This window comes from Aspergillus alliaceus (genome assembly GCF_009176365.1).
Source record: "Aspergillus alliaceus strain CBS 536.65 unplaced genomic scaffold BDW43scaffold_10, whole genome shotgun sequence".
NCBI lineage: Eukaryota > Fungi > Ascomycota > Eurotiomycetes > Eurotiales > Aspergillaceae > Aspergillus > Aspergillus alliaceus.
The window spans coordinates 338,781-355,695 of NW_022474693.1; the positions used below are offsets into that span (position 1 = coordinate 338,781).

Below are 16,915 nucleotides of genomic sequence, written 5' to 3' on the forward strand. Positions count from 1 at the left end.
GTAAATTTAAGACCAACGGGTCTTTGAATAACAATTCAGTCCCAGAACACTATATTTAGAGTGCCATGCGATATTTTTGTTATCCTAGAACATAATATATCACCGAAAAGGCAGGCCTTACGGAAACCCGAGATAGTCCTTTAGATTGTGTATATCTATGAGGTATAGTCACTCAGTTCTAGTCATTTTTGAGGCCCCTTAGTGTCGCTATTTTGAGATATCATGGCTATTGACTGACTAACGGCAAATGTAGTCTCTAGGCTACGATGTGGTTTGAATTAGCCCACACCTTTGTACCTATGATTCGTGTTGAGACCTCTTTTTATCAACATTTCTAAATTCATTTCTCGGGAACCTCGGGAATCAGTCCAGCCAAAACTGTACGTTTTGCTTTGATGGCACGTATTGACGTGAGCTCCAATGAAGTCTTCTTTGTCTATTGTCTTGGTATGAGTTGTCTCGCAGATTGGCGCAAAACCAAAGCAAGGGATTGATGTGTATATTTTTTTGGTGTGAAGTTGGTGGGAGGGAACGGAGGGAATATGACTATCTGTGGTGACACAAGGGACTACAAAGTAATACAATTAGGAATTCTGTTTGGATATATCCACAGCATTGTAGATACTCGAGACATTGCCAGTTGTTCAGGGCCTTGTATAGTCCACGTGCCCTACCGAAAGAGGGAAAACGGGGATCATGGGAATCAGAGTGCAATGGATGCAATTGGTGCAAACCGATCGGCCAATGAGTAGCGGTGATGACAGAGCGTGGTAAGCTAGGGCCCGAAGAGGCTTAGTCCAATGGAGTCTAGAATGAGAAGAAGAATTTTGATTGTTTGTTCGTATAGCATCATGTGACTGCGCATGATTCCGTTGAGACTGCAGAGTGACGTCGTCTTCTGACTCCCTCATTATTTGAGATTTTCGGTTTATCGCCTGAAAAAAAGGCTTTTCTCCCACTGTTCTTCAACAGCAGAATGTGACTGCGCTCACCCGCGTCGGTTCCTGGAATTCCTCGATCCGTCGTCCATTCCAAAACCCGCCGTGTAACTACCTAACCGCATCATGTCGGACCAGTTCCTTAGCTTTCGAGACCAGGACCCGGAGGCCCGCGAGGCCATCCTGGCCCAGCACCTCAACCCTCAGTTCACTGCCTCATTTCAGGAGGAAAGTCATACTCCGCCGGAAGATTCTGGTGGTGATGTCGAAGATACCACCGAACCACACTCGTCCCTTTGGCTTCAAGGAGGCGATGTACACCGAGACCTCTACCGAATCGAAGCCAAGTCAAAGCAAGCGAAGCTCGATAGACGAGCCGCGAGCTTTTCTTTTCCCTTACGGGTCCCCGAAGATGCAATCGAAGAGGGCGTTGCAGCTCTCGAGCCCGGTAGTTTCCGTCGTCATTTCGTGCAACAGCACAAGAACGGGAATTTCGAGTATCCCGGGGTGACGACGTCCTTCCTCGATTTCTTGGATCTATATGGGAACTTTGCTGGAGAAGATTTGGCTGAGACCGAAGAAGGCTCGGTAACGAGCGAAGACCGGGAAAGCAGGAGATCACCCTCAGAGCAAACTCCCCTGTTGAGGGCCCGGAGACGCTCTCGAGTCGGCCGTCCGGGTGACGCGTCTAATACGAAGACATTCTTTACGCTCCTAAAAGCCTTCGTTGGTACAGGAATTATATTCCTACCCAGGGCGTTCCGTAATGGCGGGATCCTTTTTTCCTCGGTAACGCTGGTGTTGGTTGCGGGGATCACCACCGTCTGCTTTCACCTCCTTCTCCAGTGTCGTCAACAGTATGGTGGCGGCTATGGCGAAATTGGGGAGCGGATTGCTGGTTCTAAGCTTAGGTCCCTTATCCTATCATCCATCGTCATCTCGCAGATGGGCTTCGTGTGTACGTGTTTTATCTTCACCGCGGAAAATTTAAAAGCGTTCCTACAGGCGATGGCAACCGATATTTCAACGGGGAGCCTGATCTTACTGCAACTAGTCGTGCTTATCCCCTTGGCGTGGATCCGGAACATCTCCAAGCTCGGTCCAGTGGCGTTGCTTGCCGATGCGTTCATTCTCCTGGGGTTGGGGTATATCTACTGGTATGCCATTGCAACCCTCGCATCGCGACCCGGGATCGATCCGACCGTGGAGCTATTCAACCCCAAGTCGTTTACGTTGACCATCGGTTCGTCGATCTTCACATTCGAAGGGATCGGACTTGTGTTGCCCATCCAGTCGTCCATGAGACGGCCGCAGCATTTCGACCGCCTTCTATATCTAGTGATGATGATTATCACTGTTCTCTTCACGGCGGTCGGCGCATTGTCCTATGCGACATTTGGGGTTCGGACCCAGACGGAGATCTTTAGTAATTTCCCGCAAACGGACCGACTCGTCAATACGATTCAGTTCCTATACTCGTTGGCAATTCTCGTCGGGGCGCCCATCCAGCTGTTCCCAGCTACGCGCATCATGGAGGGCAAACTCTTCGGTCACAAGTCGGGGAAAGGCGACCCGTCGATCAAATGGAAGAAAAATATCTTCCGGATGTTCCTCGTGTTGTGCTGTGGGTTCATTTCTTCCGTCGGCGCGGGGGATTTGGACAAGTTTGTGTCGATCATTGGATCGTTTGCGTGTGTTCCACTGGTATACATTTATCCAGCGTATTTGCATTGGAAAGGAGTTGCGGAGTCCCCGTGGGTGAAACGGGGGGATATCGCTATGATGTCTCTGGGATTCGTGTTCATGGTCTACACTACCATAGCTACGCTGGCTGTTTGGATCCAAGGGAGTATGTGATGGACTTCTTTTGGTAGGGGGTTGATCGTATGAATCATTGCTTCGAACTTGATATAGAGTGGGGCCCATCTTGCATCCAAATTTATCCTCACTGCCCCTCACCATGCATAACGGACAGGATTATGACACAACAACTAAATAAACAGAAAAGAAAAAAAAAAAGTGAAATATCGGGGTGCTATCACTTTACTATGTTGGGATTGTGAATCTATAGATCCTATAAGAGGTACCAATGCCATAGCTTGCTCTGTTCACCTGCACTCGTAGTTTGTATGTAAACACCATATCTCATGATTCCTACACATCCCCCATTTCATGTTGAACGAGATACATCCTATAGCTCGTCATGCCGTGATCCTTTCCCCAAATGACCCTCCTCCCTCCACCATGGTTCAGACACAGTGCGAATAGAATTAGTACCGCAATGAACCTCCCCGCCGTCCCGATGATGCGAATACCAATTATCGATATACGTGACCTGATATCCAATGCGTCCGTATACCGCATTGCTGGCCTCAACCATGATATCAACCCCGCTGATGACCGGCCCCCACGGATTCGGGGACAGGTACTGCGAGTCACTCAAGACAAGGCCGTTAATGACTCCAGGATACAAAGCAGCAGCATGCTCATCACTGCAGTTTCGTTCAGGGAGGACGCCCTCGTCCAAACCCCAACAGACACCTGTTTCAAACACGCTCGGCAATCTGTAGATATCACTATCAGGAACCCCGGTCTCTTCTTGAAGAACCCGTTGAACCTTTTCAATTCGTTGTGCAAACCCATAGTTCTTTTCCACGAAATCGGGCTTCGCGAGCAACTCACTGATGCTGTACCCGGGCACATAAGGATCAGGCGGACTGGGAGGAATCACCGTTGCATTCTTGCGTGAGAAGGCAGGGGTATCTCCGTATCCATCTCGCTCAGCCTTCTTCAAGATCTCAATACCCCCGATGGGATCAGCAATGAAGAGCACCCAACCGTGTCGACTATCCTTTGCGCGCAGGAACTGAACGAACTCATCCACATGTCCGACCGCAAGCCAGTCGACATCCAAGACAAGGGGATCCTGTAACTCCTGCGCTCGAATATACCCGTAGATATCAGGCTGCACAGACCCATGAGCCCCTTCAATAACACGACCAGCCGGGTAGGATTTCCCTCCCCATGTATACGGCGGAATTGTTTCCAGATTCCCCATCGAGTTCACTTCAAGTCGCGTACCAACGAACCCATACACCGCACCTCTGCCCGTTTTGCGGAGGTATTCAAAAACCTGTCTTCCGGCAACACGAGACGGCTGCACCGAGCGAATCATCACCTGGAGGGTAACAATCCCATCAGGTCCAGGCATACTAGTATATGCCGGTTCGAGAATATCCTGCGCCCAAACGTCATCCGAATGCTCCAGCAAGAAGATCGGTTTATCAACACCTGTATCCTCAATAGCAGCTCGCATATCATTCACAAAGTTGAATTGATCAGGCGTAACCGACTCATTCCCAGCCGTGACCACAAACTCCTCCGCAAGTTGCAAATGATGATGCGTAAGAACAGGGGCCACACGTAACCGAACGTAGTCGTCCGAATGTAACCGTCCATTCTGCACATGAAATTGAACCTCGACTCGTCCATCCCAGCCAAATGGTCTGCGCGTATCCCGAGCATCGATTCCCAGCTGAAGACCCCGTTCGAGGTCCCCCTGAGAGAATCGGTGGTCGTTGTCCGTAATCACCCACCCTTTCCCTTCCCGTCGGAAGATCCGGACATTCTTCCGCGAGATCTCCTGGTGGATACTTACCGTTCCCCAGGCATCTGGATCTAAGTGAGTTATCGGGACCGTACGAAGCGGCGCTAGATAGTCCGGAGACCGCTGGATATCATCCGATGCATCATGGCAGGCAGCCAACGCGTCATTAGACAACGGAGGACCCTGTAGTGCTATTTTGGAACAGCGACGGTCTGTGTCCCCTATATTAGCTAGGAATATTGCTCCGGCAGTATTGGACCACTCCAGTTTATCCTTAAGGTCCGTCTCGCCGGTGAGGTCGACTCGGCCATCTCGATTACTGTCGGCGCGGATATCTGCCTGGAAGACAATACCTGTGCCGCAGAGGGCGAGGGATGCCACTGATTTGTTGGTCCGATATTCCCTGGTAATTTCATATCCTGTATGCACATACTTAGGTATATATGTAGAGAAGCGGAGTGAAACATGGGGAGGTGTCGACGGACGGCTTCAATTGCGCAGTCGCTGCTATTTTGGGATATGGTTGGATCTTAGCCTAGTCGTCGACCGTGTCATTCCATGGAGGAAATGGATATAGCAAGACGCCTGAGGCCAATGCGGGGTAATATTATAGTACTCTATTGCACATTAGTAGGGTTCACACCATACGAGTCTTCATATGATAAGTTTGCGTCATACTCTTTTACCATTGTTCGATAAAGTTCTGGCTGGAATGCTGGGTTAAACTCGTGCCAAAATGTGTGTATACTTGTCAAAGTCATGGAATCCATAACGTAGGCACACTCCACACCAACCACAGTTGTCAGTCAAACCAAGATAGATAACATATTTCCCGTGTGTCCAATAGGGAGAGGGGAATTATGACGATGCCCCGGATATCCACCTCTGCGGTGACCACCATATCCCCCTCGCCTATAAGGCTCTCTATGCCCACCATGATCAGGGGTTTCCTTGGGGAGTTCCACCGGGATGATGGTTCCAGTATTGGCCCTTACGCTGACTACGCTCCCCAGCACCATGTCCCACTGACCCCGAAGCATCCGACGCACTCGAAACATACGCCAACGGACCGGGCAAGGGAAGATTCTTCGAACTCACCTCAGGAAACGCATTCGTAACCCAAATAAGATTGACATCCTTCCTGAAAGCCACCATGATGGAACATCCCGATCTCCTGACCTTTAGTCACACAGCTGTCTTCGTTGACGGTGACCTCTCAGGTCGACACATCGGCCATATCCACCTCAACGATCCCATCAGTCCAATCGGCGCAGGCGCCTCGATGAAGATGGTCGCCCGGGTCGCAACGTGCATGATGTAACCCTGCGAGCGATCCGGAGCCGCCAGATTGGGGGCCCATCTGGATTAGTGAACCCGGTAGTCGTCGGCGCAGAGAATTTAGCCCCGTCAACGATCTTAATCTTCTTGGCGGTCGCCTTGACAGGCAAATGCCAGTGGTGACATGAAGTTGCGCTCAAGAAGGCCTGTCCCGTGGACGAAATCCGACGCTTGCTCCTCCTTATCCTGCATTTCGCAAACGGAGTGCTGCTGGCCTTTCAACCAGAAGATATCGTAATCCTTGACATTCGTTTGCAGGGCAAACGGCTTGGATTCGCAAGCGCTAACGGCCCAGTTGTCATCGTCCGGGGCGTAGACGGGACGAAGCTTATCGTAATCCATGAACGTGCGGGTGAAGAAATCGTTCCAGGATGTGAAGTCCCAGTGCGGACCATCTTCCGCGCTGTGTCTGAGCTCCTCGAAGGTTTACGTGTGGTTGGGATCCATGTTGATGTCATCTTCAATGACCTTGCGCGTTGCTGGGGAGAGCCAGCCGTTAGGCTCCTCGGCGAGCACGGCCGCGGACGCGTCTTGTGTGAGGAATTTATCCCTCCAATAATCTAGGACCTTCTTCATGTGGTTGTTCACTTCCTCGTTTAGGAAGAACGCGTATCCGCTCGGGGTAGCCATGGGCCAGTCCATCACAGCGTTTTGAAGGGGCAGCCGATAAGGCCAATGTTATACTCCTCGGCGTTCCACTGCTCTGCATTCTGTAGTTGAATATGTGGAGGAGGTGGTCGAAACACAGGATCTGTTTGGTGCCGGTTGGATCGTTGATGTATGGGGGCTTGTTGGACACTTCGGTGAGCGTGACAGATGCCACATCCGAAGTTTGGGAGATCTGTTGACAGCTACTTGGAACTCCTTGACAATGGATTCCAACGGGAATTCAGCTTTCGCCTCGTCGCGTGAGACCTTTCGAAGTTAACGACTGTATTGGGGTTTTCCGTCAGCCATTCACCGATTCGAAGGGTGCGGCCGTAGTGATAAGACCATGGCAGGTGAACGGGAATTGCAGTGGCCATGGTTGTTTATTCAGCACGAGTAAGATTGATGACCTTTGCTGCTCTTCCCCTCAGTGGGAAAAAGTCCTCGTGAGTATCGCAGAGGCGACAAAGAGCCGTACTGCTGTTCAGAGTTGCATACAGAAGTACTGGTGCCCTGCTATAGAGGTTCATATCAGGCTGACTATTAGCGCAAACATATCTGGATCCACCTCCTCTGCATAGGTGCGATGATTAAATGATAGGTCAAGCTTTTGTAGAGCTCGTAAAAATCCACCTTTCATCATAGACCTCCTCGGCTTCTTCGCAGATTGCTGGTAGGCAACTACTAGGGTGATGGACTGGAGGGGCCATATCTCCTAACTAATTGTCTTGAGACTCGAATTGCCCTGTTAGCGTCAACGCCCTATATATTAGATATAGATTGCTGGTATAAATGGGCAACCAGTGTTACTCGCTTACTCATGTCCCCCAATATTGGGGACGCATAGAATAGTTATGTAACATGACTTAGTAAGATAGAGCTCGACCGATCGCGCGACTGGGAACGAGTACTACCGCAATCAAGGTGATACGATGCATATGCACTTTGCTGCAAGCCGAAGCCGATACTCTAGAGGGTTATCCCAGTCAACCCCGACCTCGACTTTTGACGCATTTAAACAGAATAAACGAGTCTTTCAGCTAAGCAGGATATCCAGTTCAATCAGTACACCTTTCCTAGATATCTCTTTCATCGCGCGTAAGCCGTTCCACCTAGTGTTCATAGATCTCCGGCCCAACAAGGCAACACACCACAAAGACGATCTAGATATGTCCCTACAGCGTTGATCAATGGCTGGCTAGCTCTAGGCTAGTAAGCTCTCTATAACACTAGTCGGTTCTCCCACTTTATAGCATCACCCATATAAGGCTAGTTGATTGGCGTGATTGATACAAAGTACGAGGAAATGGCATCGGTGTCACCATGCTGCCTTGGCTTCTTGACAATAGAACCAATCTTAATCTAGGTACCGGGTATAACCGGTCTCCATGTAGCCCACTACTCGGGTGATGTCTGAATGCTAGGACTCTTAATAATCTAAATTCCTTTATATAAATAGAAACCATACTTAATTTTCCAAGACAGTCAGTGTGGCCGAGTGGTTAAGGCGATTGACTAGAAATCAATTCCGTTCGCGGGCAGAGGTTCGAATCCTCTCGCTGACGACATCCTTTTCCTCCTTTATTGGAGGAACTTTTGTTTTTGTCGAGATAACTATATAGGCAAGTTTTCGTTAATTCATTCCTTAAGAACCTTTTGATTATGAGGAAAGGGGGCCACAAAGAGTAACTAGTAATAAATGCTTAATCTCGTACTGCATAATAAACTTGGATACCTGGAGCCGATCCATTTTCAACATAGGAAGATGCACAATCGATACACCGCAACACTACTGATTATTTGAATTTGTAGGGTACAAGAGATGGTAGGATCCTACGATAGTTCAAGAGCAGACATCAACTACCATATTAAAAGTTCGTGGAATGGCTGCTCGCCACAGCTGCCCATAAAGGGTTCGGTTGTTCAGATACCTGGACTTTCATGAAACTATCGATAGTAGCCTTCCCAACAATATTGTAATATGTTCGATAATTACTTCCTTCCAAACCCTGTACCGCTCGGATCAGAAGTATCTGGGGGACCCCAGCAGCGACAATGGCAAGATCTCCGTGCTCAATTGCGACGTCTCCAGTACCAAATCCGTTAATTTCGGGGTGGTTAACAAGAAGTAAAGCTTGGCCAGCAGCTTCATACAGGTCGTTCCTTATTCAACCGTATGCCTCTAGGTCTTCAACTGCTAGCCCTTAAGTGGCAACCTTATTGATGATGGCCATAGTATTAAGAATCGAGTAAGACCCTTCTGCGAGTGGACAGTGAGCTATACGCTCGAATCCACATTGTTAGTATCACTAAGCCAGTCGGGTCGGCTATTTTATGGGCCCAGGAATATCTGGATCAGGGGGAAAAAAGTCTAATGATCAGGATTAGTAACATCACGTAAAGTCACCCCTCCCTCCAACCATAAAGGGAATATAGGAACTACCTAGTACCAAAAGATTTAGAAAAGGAACACCCGAAATACACTGTCAGCAGACATTTCTATTAGTAACTATATATAAGCAGCCTCGATATCAATAGTACGCCAATGATCCTGAAACGAGTTCCAGCTGAACCTACACCACAGAAGCCATAACACACCATAATAAAAAGGGAACTTGGAACAAAGACTTAGGCTGGATGACTGCATAGAGAACTGAACTTCAGGAGCTGACTCCCCTCTACAAAGTCCAACTAATGCCAAGGTCTTATGATCCTGTCACACAATCTGTTGTACCATTTTAAGGCCCCTTGTTTTGAATACGATGACTGGATTGGGAGTCTGGGGTGATGTTTCAGTTGTCTGTCCGCTCTTACTCGAGTGGCGGGTACTGATGGAACGCATGGCTTTTGGTAGAAGGAAGACTTCACTCTACAGTGCTCTCGACGAGAATAAAGCGTGTCTTACCTAATGCTTCTGTGAAGCCTTTCTTTGTTATTCCATATCTTGACGTCGGTTCTCACGAGCTTTGAAGGTGTGACGTGCGCCACAAGGGTTTCGACATGGGATATCCAGGGTTTTCATCCGCCCAATTGGGAATGGTGGTCTTCTGCACTACCAGTCTACCATAACTGTAGACATGCAGAGTACGTTCCTAATGTGATTGGCGCTCGGGCCTTTCCCGTAGAACTGACGAGGCATTACCTCATTGGAGTATCAGCAAGCATTAGGAAGTCCAGGATGTTGTCAAGAAATGCGGTCCGTCCACTAGCCGTTCACATGGTCAATAGCCAACCCTGGAGCGTGGGACGTGGTGACCCGAATTTGAGTAAAACAAAAGGAAAAAGGAAAAATATTGAACTTGCTTCTTTCTTCTGTCATCAGTCTACTACATGCCTAGAATCTAGCCCAAGCTCTACCTGTGAAGCGGAAATCAGACGTAGGGGGAGACAGGCAAGACCTCTTCTATGGCCCATAAATAACAAGCCTTACAACTCAACGTGTGTACATTATTAAAGGAATAGCATAATTGTAAAAACCGTGACAGCCTTATCCAAGCCAGGAAAGGCTGTTTTTCTCTCGCTCTCTATGATTGTGGAGCCCATGTGGCTTGGTAATAGACGTCAGCTCGGTGATAACCGTGGCGATGTCAGAGAAATTCATTATGCTTCGTTGGGGCCCACTGCATGACTGTGCACTGTACAGTGTACCAGAAAATTCTGAAGACCACACAAGTCTATGTGGAGTTGCCAGAGAGGAGACACAGACAACTTGTCACGAGGACTTGGCCGTGGCCTGCGGACGCATCTTTTTTTTTTTTCCGCTTGGAATCTAGGATATATATTCTTGCTGTCGCAAGCGATTGGCCTATCTATATCTAGAACGGCCACACTCTGGCCATTTCTTAAATAATTAACCTTGTATCTGTAGGATCCCGAGCCAGTTTCAGCCTCTAGGGGGACCACAAGCTTACGAAGCGGCTGCTTACTTGTAAAATGGCCAGCGCATCAGGATTGGCTGCTACGTATCCAAGGGTGGGGTCAAAATCTGCATGTCAGACGGTATTATTTTCTAATTTGGTGAAGTTAATAATGGATGATACATCTTTCAGTGTGCATTAACACGGGCATATCCCTCTATAGGGCTGATGTACACAGTATTTGTCTTCATCAAACGGAAAGGCATCTGACCGTGGCAGCCCTAAGGCCACCTCCCATTGCAGATCGGTTCACTCGTCTCGTAGGAAAACAACACAGGTTGTGGGACGGAGTAAACACCGCTAATCTATTTTTATTGAACGGCCCTCTTGGCAAACAACGCCCCGTCTGACTCGTAAATCGCGGACGATTGGCGGAAATACTCTGGATATCGGGATGCTAAACGGTTTGGGCAGAGATCCACACAGGATCCCTGACAGAGATAGGAATTGAGGCTGGACCCTCTCACTAAATAAGCTGTACCACCTCTAGTTCGAGATTCAGGGAGATTAGCGCTCTGCCCTGCCCATGGAGCGAATCCATATTTGAGAGGCTGTTTCAACTGGCTTTCTTCTCGCCGCTGATGAAGGTCATTATTGACCACCCGTCGATCGTAAGGCATCATGCCTCCAGACCAAGGAGAAGAATACCCTCTGCCGCGCTTTTCCAGACCGACCCCCCGCGATCCCGACCGGCCGCAGACGTCGTGGAGCCCATTTGACCTGAACCCGACTGACTCCGAGCGTTCCTACATCCGCTATGACCGCGCACCCTCCTCGCACGAAGAACAGGACATAACCGCCCATGGGGACTCTTCTTCCACGGTGGGCTTAGGAATCCAAAATGCAAGGCGCAGGCCAGCGTCTATCCACTTCAGTGAGGTGCTAGGCGAGTCCCATCCCGGCGGAGAATGGCGCTCGCCGCGACAGTCAGACCTGCAAACGCCGCGGTCGCACACCTCGAAAACACCTCTTCTGGACAGTGAGGTCCGATGTCCTCACAAAAAAGCCATCGCACAGCAGTGGTATCGATGGGTTCCAATCACGATTCTGGTGTTGGCGGTATATGTCACCATATGGTCGGGGATCTATTTTATTGTCGCCTGCGTGAGACCGCGATATGGCAGCTTGATCGGGGTCAATGGCCGGTTGTCAGCTTCGACCGCCAATCTACTCAGTGCACTATTTGCGAAGATGACTGAATTGGCGTACGTGACTGTGTTTGTCGCCTGCCTGGGCCAGTTCCTGAGCCGACGCGCTCTCCGAAAGAATTCGCACGGCATCTCCATTTCCGATATGAGTATGCGGACGTGGATTATGCAGCCGGGCTCAATGATCGTTCACTGGGAAACGCTGCGCTATTCGGCCTTGACATTTCTCGGTGCCATGACGCTCACAGCAACTCTCATTGCCATGCTGTATACCACCGCCACCGAGGCGTTAGGTAAGAATATATGGTCCTTCAATAAACCCCTTCAAATACTGATTCGCGATATAGTCTCGCCGAAATTGCTCGAGGGAGTCCACAAGGATACAATTCTCAAGAGCGATGTCTTCACTGACTTCTTCAACCCAGTTTACGCCGGTCAGAACTGCCAAACACCGATCCCCGAACAGTTCGATCCGTTATACAGAAACACAACTTGTCTCCAAATGCAACATGTCGGACAGGCGTACCACAACTATGTTGCTTATATTAGTAAGTGGAGCCAGATGGTTGCGGATAATGATCGCGCATCCGATGAACTAGAACAGCGACCTCCTCCCACGGGGTCGATCCATGACAATACGACGGTAATAGGAAGTTGGATCGATCGTAGCAATATGACAGAACTTTCCTTGCGCTACAAACGAATGGTTCTCAACGTGACGGCTGCAATGCCTCATGCCGGAGTTCTGGCTGCCACAAAAAATCCCATCAACAAGGTCAAACAGCCCCAGAATTCGTCGGAAGGACAATTCGACATGATTGCTTCTGTCCCATGTCCTGCAATTAACGTACTTTGTGTCAGCATGACCGCCAATGAACTAGAACCGCTCGTCTATGACCTGTGGCCGAATAAGAAATTTAACCTCACGGAATGGGATAACACGATCAAGACATTACCGATTTATCCGGAGTGGCTGAACCGCACCATTGTCGACGATATCTTTCTTTGGGGGCCAGAGTATGGCTGGCGTCCACCAATCTTCGGTAAGCTCCCTAACGAAAACGAGACGATTGTCAATGGTACGACGGCGTTTGGGAATGCACTACACCTCTTAGGAAAGCCCCCAAATGCCTCCAGGAGCGACTATGTATTATGCTCGATGAAGGCCAAAAAGTCACCGCGTTGCTCCGTGAGATACGCCGCATCGGCCAGTGGAGCGAGGTTTAGCACAGACTGTGAGAAACCGGGGAATGAATGGCAGTATGATCGGTGGTTTCCGGACGCCGTAGACGGTAACTGGAGTTTGGACTGGAAAAACGTTGGATCGGAATGGGCAAATTCCCTGAGCTTGAACGCGGGCATTAACGACGGCAAGGCCAGTAATGCGCGACAGCTGATGCAGCTTACCCCATCCGGATACTCACTTGAACCCGGTCTGCCGTCTTTAGCTGAGGCACTGGCTGTAATGGCCGGTAGCACGTTGATAATGGGGACGGAGAACGCAACCTTTCTTCACTATTGGAATCACTCCGATGCCACCCTGCTGGAGCCCGAGACTCAGTACTTTAACGCCTCCATGAGCGTTGTTGAGTACCAATCCAGCGGGACTGAACGATGGCAATCTATATTTTACCCAGTCCTGCTCCTCACGTTCGCCACCAGTGTCCTGTGCCTTCTATATCTGCTGGGCGAAAGAGGCCGGCAGCTCACCGACTTCACAGAGCCGCAAAACCTGTTCGCTTTGGCCATCAACAGTCCGGCCACATCCCGCTTAGAAGGCGCCTGTGGTGCTGGCCCTCAAGGCCAACATTTCACGGAGAAGTGGTACGTGGGTATGGAAGAGGACGATGAGCATTATTATATCCGGACCAAGGCGGAGGAAAACACCCCGCTGGTTTCAATGACAAAAGTGTCGATGGAATCCGAAGGCCAAAGGCCGGTGGTGAGTCCAGCTCTAGATGAGTACCGGAGATTGTCCACAGGTCGGGGCTGGCTGGGCAGATGGTACTAGTATGGCTTGAGTGTATAATATGTGTGGTGCTGGCCGGAATGCCTTAGCGATCGATCTGTGGTTTGTAAAGTGATGTTATTTAATGTCTACCTCGAGCATGTATCCGAGTTGATGTTTAACTTTGAACGATATTTTCTATTTAATGGTTGGTTAATAGCCCCGAATCCAACATTTTATCATGTAGGGCTTGGTCGTACGCTGCCTGGTTGGTGGCACTAGCATTGAACTCTGCCTATTCCTTGCGCCATAGAGGATCCGCAATAGAGAGATGCGGGGTCCTGAGCGCCTGGGGAGCTGATGCTATCATAGGACGATCCAGGCTGTCTTTCTTATCAGAAAGTATCGGTGTGCCGATGAGCGCAGCGCTCAGGTTCGTGTGTTTTACAGTATTGTTGAGCGCCTTTGCCATGCTTGTTATGGCAGCGTCAAGGATAGTCTGGGCAGCAGGCTTTGATAGTGGGAATTGTTCATCTGGATACAATATCTGGGATGGGAAGCCCATTGTATCTGGCACCGACAGTGGAGGTAATCCTGTAATGAATTCCGACTGGTGAAGTTCTGGAGCATCCCAATGCTTGACAATTTTGGCCCATTCGACGGGATCGCGGGCGAACAAGCCAGTTGTGTCCTGGGCCCAGTTCTGCGAGAGCATGCCCTCCAATGTTATCATACCCTGACTAAGTCGACTCCCCAAGGTTCCCGAAAGAGACGCTGGACGACGAATGGGGACACCGGTGCCACTCCGGCTGCATCCAGCTAATCGTACGCGGCGATCGAGCTAGCTCGGCCAGAGGACGACGCAGCGCAAGTCAGATACCCATCACCCCTAGGATTAGAAGGAGACTGATCATCAGTCCAATCCCATGGATTCGTGCCGGACGCAAACTGCGCCAATTTCTGCTTTCCCACTAGGGTAGCACCCAGATCCACCAACCGCTGGATCGCAGGTGCGGTTTTGTTGGCTATCGGCGTGATATCGATCCAGGTTAGACTGCCTGCCGAGGACCGCACCCCTTTGACGTTAAACAGATCCTTAACTGCGATTCGTTTACGTACTAACGGCCGCAGGTCTTCCCATGAATGGATCCGACTTGGTACTGGGATCATCGGTGCTCATAGCCTTGATGTCATAGGCTCAAGTGCTGTAGGAGATTCCATTCCGTCATTTGAAGGGTATATTCCGGTGATAAAGGTGCGGTACATGTCGAGGTGTGATCGGTACGTGTCTCAAAAGTCTGGCTGTGTCTTCCGACATTATATTCATCATATGGACCAGGCGCGAAAGCCTCGGTGGAATTGTGCTGAACCAGGGTTGTCCATCTTCCTTGTGCTCAAAGGTACTAGAATGAAGATAGACGAAATCCATGCCAGCACGCACAAGATATTTCAACGTATTGGCCTCGATTCTGCCATGGTCGACAGATGAGGTGAGGTAGACGGAGGCTAGAAATGATCTTGAGAAAACGTCGTCATTGGCCAAATAGCGGGAAATTGCAGTATCCAGGTAACTGATGGTGACAATGCTCCCGTTGGCCACGATGACCGTAAATGGCACGAAGTTCCGGTAGCGACGGTATCCGTATCTTTCGAGCTGGCATCGATTCCTACTGTGCCCCGTGGATACTTTGCATTGGCGAGATATGTGACGTTACCCAATTTGTAGGCAACACATCCTTGAGCCGTCGTTTGCGCGTTTGTTATAACAAGAGAGCTCGTTCTGCTGACTGCAACAACCAAGCCCAATGAAAGAACTCCAACAGATATTGTCTTCCACAGCCCCATTTCTGACACGGTGACTCTGCAGAGGGATGGTAGGTTGACTCCCTCTGGTTATAATATGGAGCCCCCATTGTAACCTTGCAGCGAGGTTCTATTTTGATCGAAGAAAGGGCCTCAGAGCCACGACGTGCACATGTGTCAGTTGTCTAAGACCATGAATTTCGATTACGGTGTCCAATCCTCCATATCGGAGTGTCTTTCGACGATGGGCTCCCTTTTACTTTTCTTTCGTTTTGGAAAGGAAAAGATGAAAAATCTCCTGTTGGACCTGTGGGCTAAGCTAGAAGTGAAGGCAATCCGTTAACAGGATTTAATATGAATGTTGGTAGTTATGCACTTAATTGATTATTTACGTTCTGCGGCCATCTAGTCTAGGAAGCATTAATGTTGGCATACCGCATACTATCTACAAGGCTGCAAGAAGGCCGTGAATCACCTCTATCTTAATGAATCAGTTCTTGAAACCAAAAAGAACTAATTCGCCCTAACCTAACATCGACGGGCGATGGAAATCCTTTCCAGGTCGTATATGGGTGAACAGGGCCCCATAGCATCTACCGGTATTCTCCTCAAGGCTCGGAACCAACAACAAGCGGGCCCCTTTGGATCTTTTGAGAGGTTCGGCGTGGTTGATATCGTTGCACAATAATCGTCAGCAAATTAGCTGAAGGCCCCCGGCTGGTCTGGGGCACAGTCGAAGAAATCTCTCGCTATCCGATCAGACTGAACTGGGAGTGTTGCGGCTAGCTGTTCTTTCTTTTTTCCCTCGTTCCTTGACTTCCATTTGGGGCGGTGTTTTTTTCCCAACATCTTGCCGTGTCGTGAGATCAGGATCTCATCGCCAATTTGTCCGTCTCTGGGTAACGTTTCAATTTCCGCGTCTTTGTCCTATGGGACGGCAGAAGTGCCAATCCTTACGATAGGTCAATTCCAGTTTTCTTTGACTCCAAAACGTTCGCTCTGCCTGCTGTACGAGGAACAAATATGGAACGAAATTGCCGTTCGGACTTTTTCTTCTCCTGGCCTCACGTGGCAGATCACGTTCTATCTCTCCGATCACGCGTTTTAAGCAAAGTATCAAAACTACATATCCAGGAACATCTTCTTCAATTTTTTTCCTTATTATACTCTCTCCCTCTCTTCTCTTTCCCCCGCCCCCTAATGGTATTGTTATTAATCTGCCACCAACTGACCACAGGGCCGGGATTGATTCGAACCGCCATGTTCAACCTCCTCGATGCCGCGGCAGTTTAGTGTCGCTCTAGGCCTAAATTGCTTCGGCGCTTTCAACCCTGACAAATCGCTCAGATATCTTACGGATAGCCTACTTGCAACGGAGATAGGCTAGCGATTTCCAGCCTATATCCGATGACAACTCATGGCAATGGTCGAGGTTGATTATCACATGAAATTTGCTCAAAAAATATTGTTTGTTATCGCGTCCACAGGCTCAATGATCAAAATCCGCCGTCGGCAAGACCTTGTGGAGCCACTGCATGGGGTATACGCAGCCGGCATGTACTAGCTAG

General features: G+C 49.4%; 4 protein-coding genes and 1 non-coding gene across 5 annotated transcripts; 3 read left to right on the forward strand and 2 right to left on the reverse strand.

The window, feature by feature from the left end:
* The first annotated feature begins 908 nt into the window (after nt 1-908).
* BDW43DRAFT_268703 (putative amino acid transporter) lies at nt 909-3,356 on the forward strand. The gene has a single exon (XM_032041144.1). It carries the CDS (start codon nt 1,065-1,067, stop codon nt 2,793-2,795), a length of 1,731 nt encoding a protein of 576 aa, XP_031902794.1. The 5' UTR covers nt 909-1,064; the 3' UTR covers nt 2,796-3,356.
* Nucleotides 3,130-5,700, reverse strand: BDW43DRAFT_308767 (protein-arginine deiminase domain-containing protein; the record flags this gene model as incomplete). The annotated part of the gene is made up of 2 exons (XM_032046566.1): nt 3,130-4,964; nt 5,541-5,700. The coding sequence occupies 2 exons, from the start codon at nt 5,698-5,700 to the stop codon at nt 3,130-3,132; spliced, it is 1,995 nt and encodes a 664-aa protein (XP_031902795.1).
* A 2,315-nt stretch (nt 5,701-8,015) lies between these two features.
* Nucleotides 8,016-8,096, forward strand: BDW43DRAFT_t58. Its single transcript has one exon. It is a non-coding gene; the product is annotated as a tRNA-Ser (tRNA).
* Nucleotides 8,097-10,956: 2,860 nt separating this feature from the next.
* BDW43DRAFT_268708 (uncharacterized protein) lies at nt 10,957-13,907 on the forward strand. The gene is made up of 3 exons (XM_032041145.1): nt 10,957-11,889; nt 11,944-13,742; nt 13,805-13,907. Exons 1-2 carry the CDS (start codon nt 11,070-11,072, stop codon nt 13,605-13,607), a joined length of 2,484 nt encoding a protein of 827 aa, XP_031902796.1. The 5' UTR covers nt 10,957-11,069; the 3' UTR covers nt 13,608-13,742; nt 13,805-13,907.
* On the reverse strand, nt 13,840-14,714 carry BDW43DRAFT_308770 (amidase signature domain-containing protein; the record flags this gene model as incomplete). The annotated part of the gene is made up of 2 exons (XM_032046567.1): nt 13,840-14,284; nt 14,374-14,714. The coding sequence occupies 2 exons, from the start codon at nt 14,712-14,714 to the stop codon at nt 13,840-13,842; spliced, it is 786 nt and encodes a 261-aa protein (XP_031902797.1).
* Between the last annotated feature and the right edge of the window lie 2,201 nt (nt 14,715-16,915).

What these genes read in the sequence shown, in the direction of transcription:
- BDW43DRAFT_268703 (XM_032041144.1), top strand. Translation starts at nt 1,065, where the DNA reads ATGTCGGACCAGTTCCTTAGCTTTCGAGACCAGGACCCGGAGGCCCGC.
- BDW43DRAFT_268708 (XM_032041145.1), top strand. Translation starts at nt 11,070, where the DNA reads ATGCCTCCAGACCAAGGAGAAGAATACCCTCTGCCGCGCTTTTCCAGA. An exon ending in CACCGCCACCGAGGCGTTAG is followed by an intron (nt 11,890 to 11,943) that starts GTAAGAATATAT and finishes TTCGCGATATAG; the next exon opens with TCTCGCCGAAATTGCTCGAG.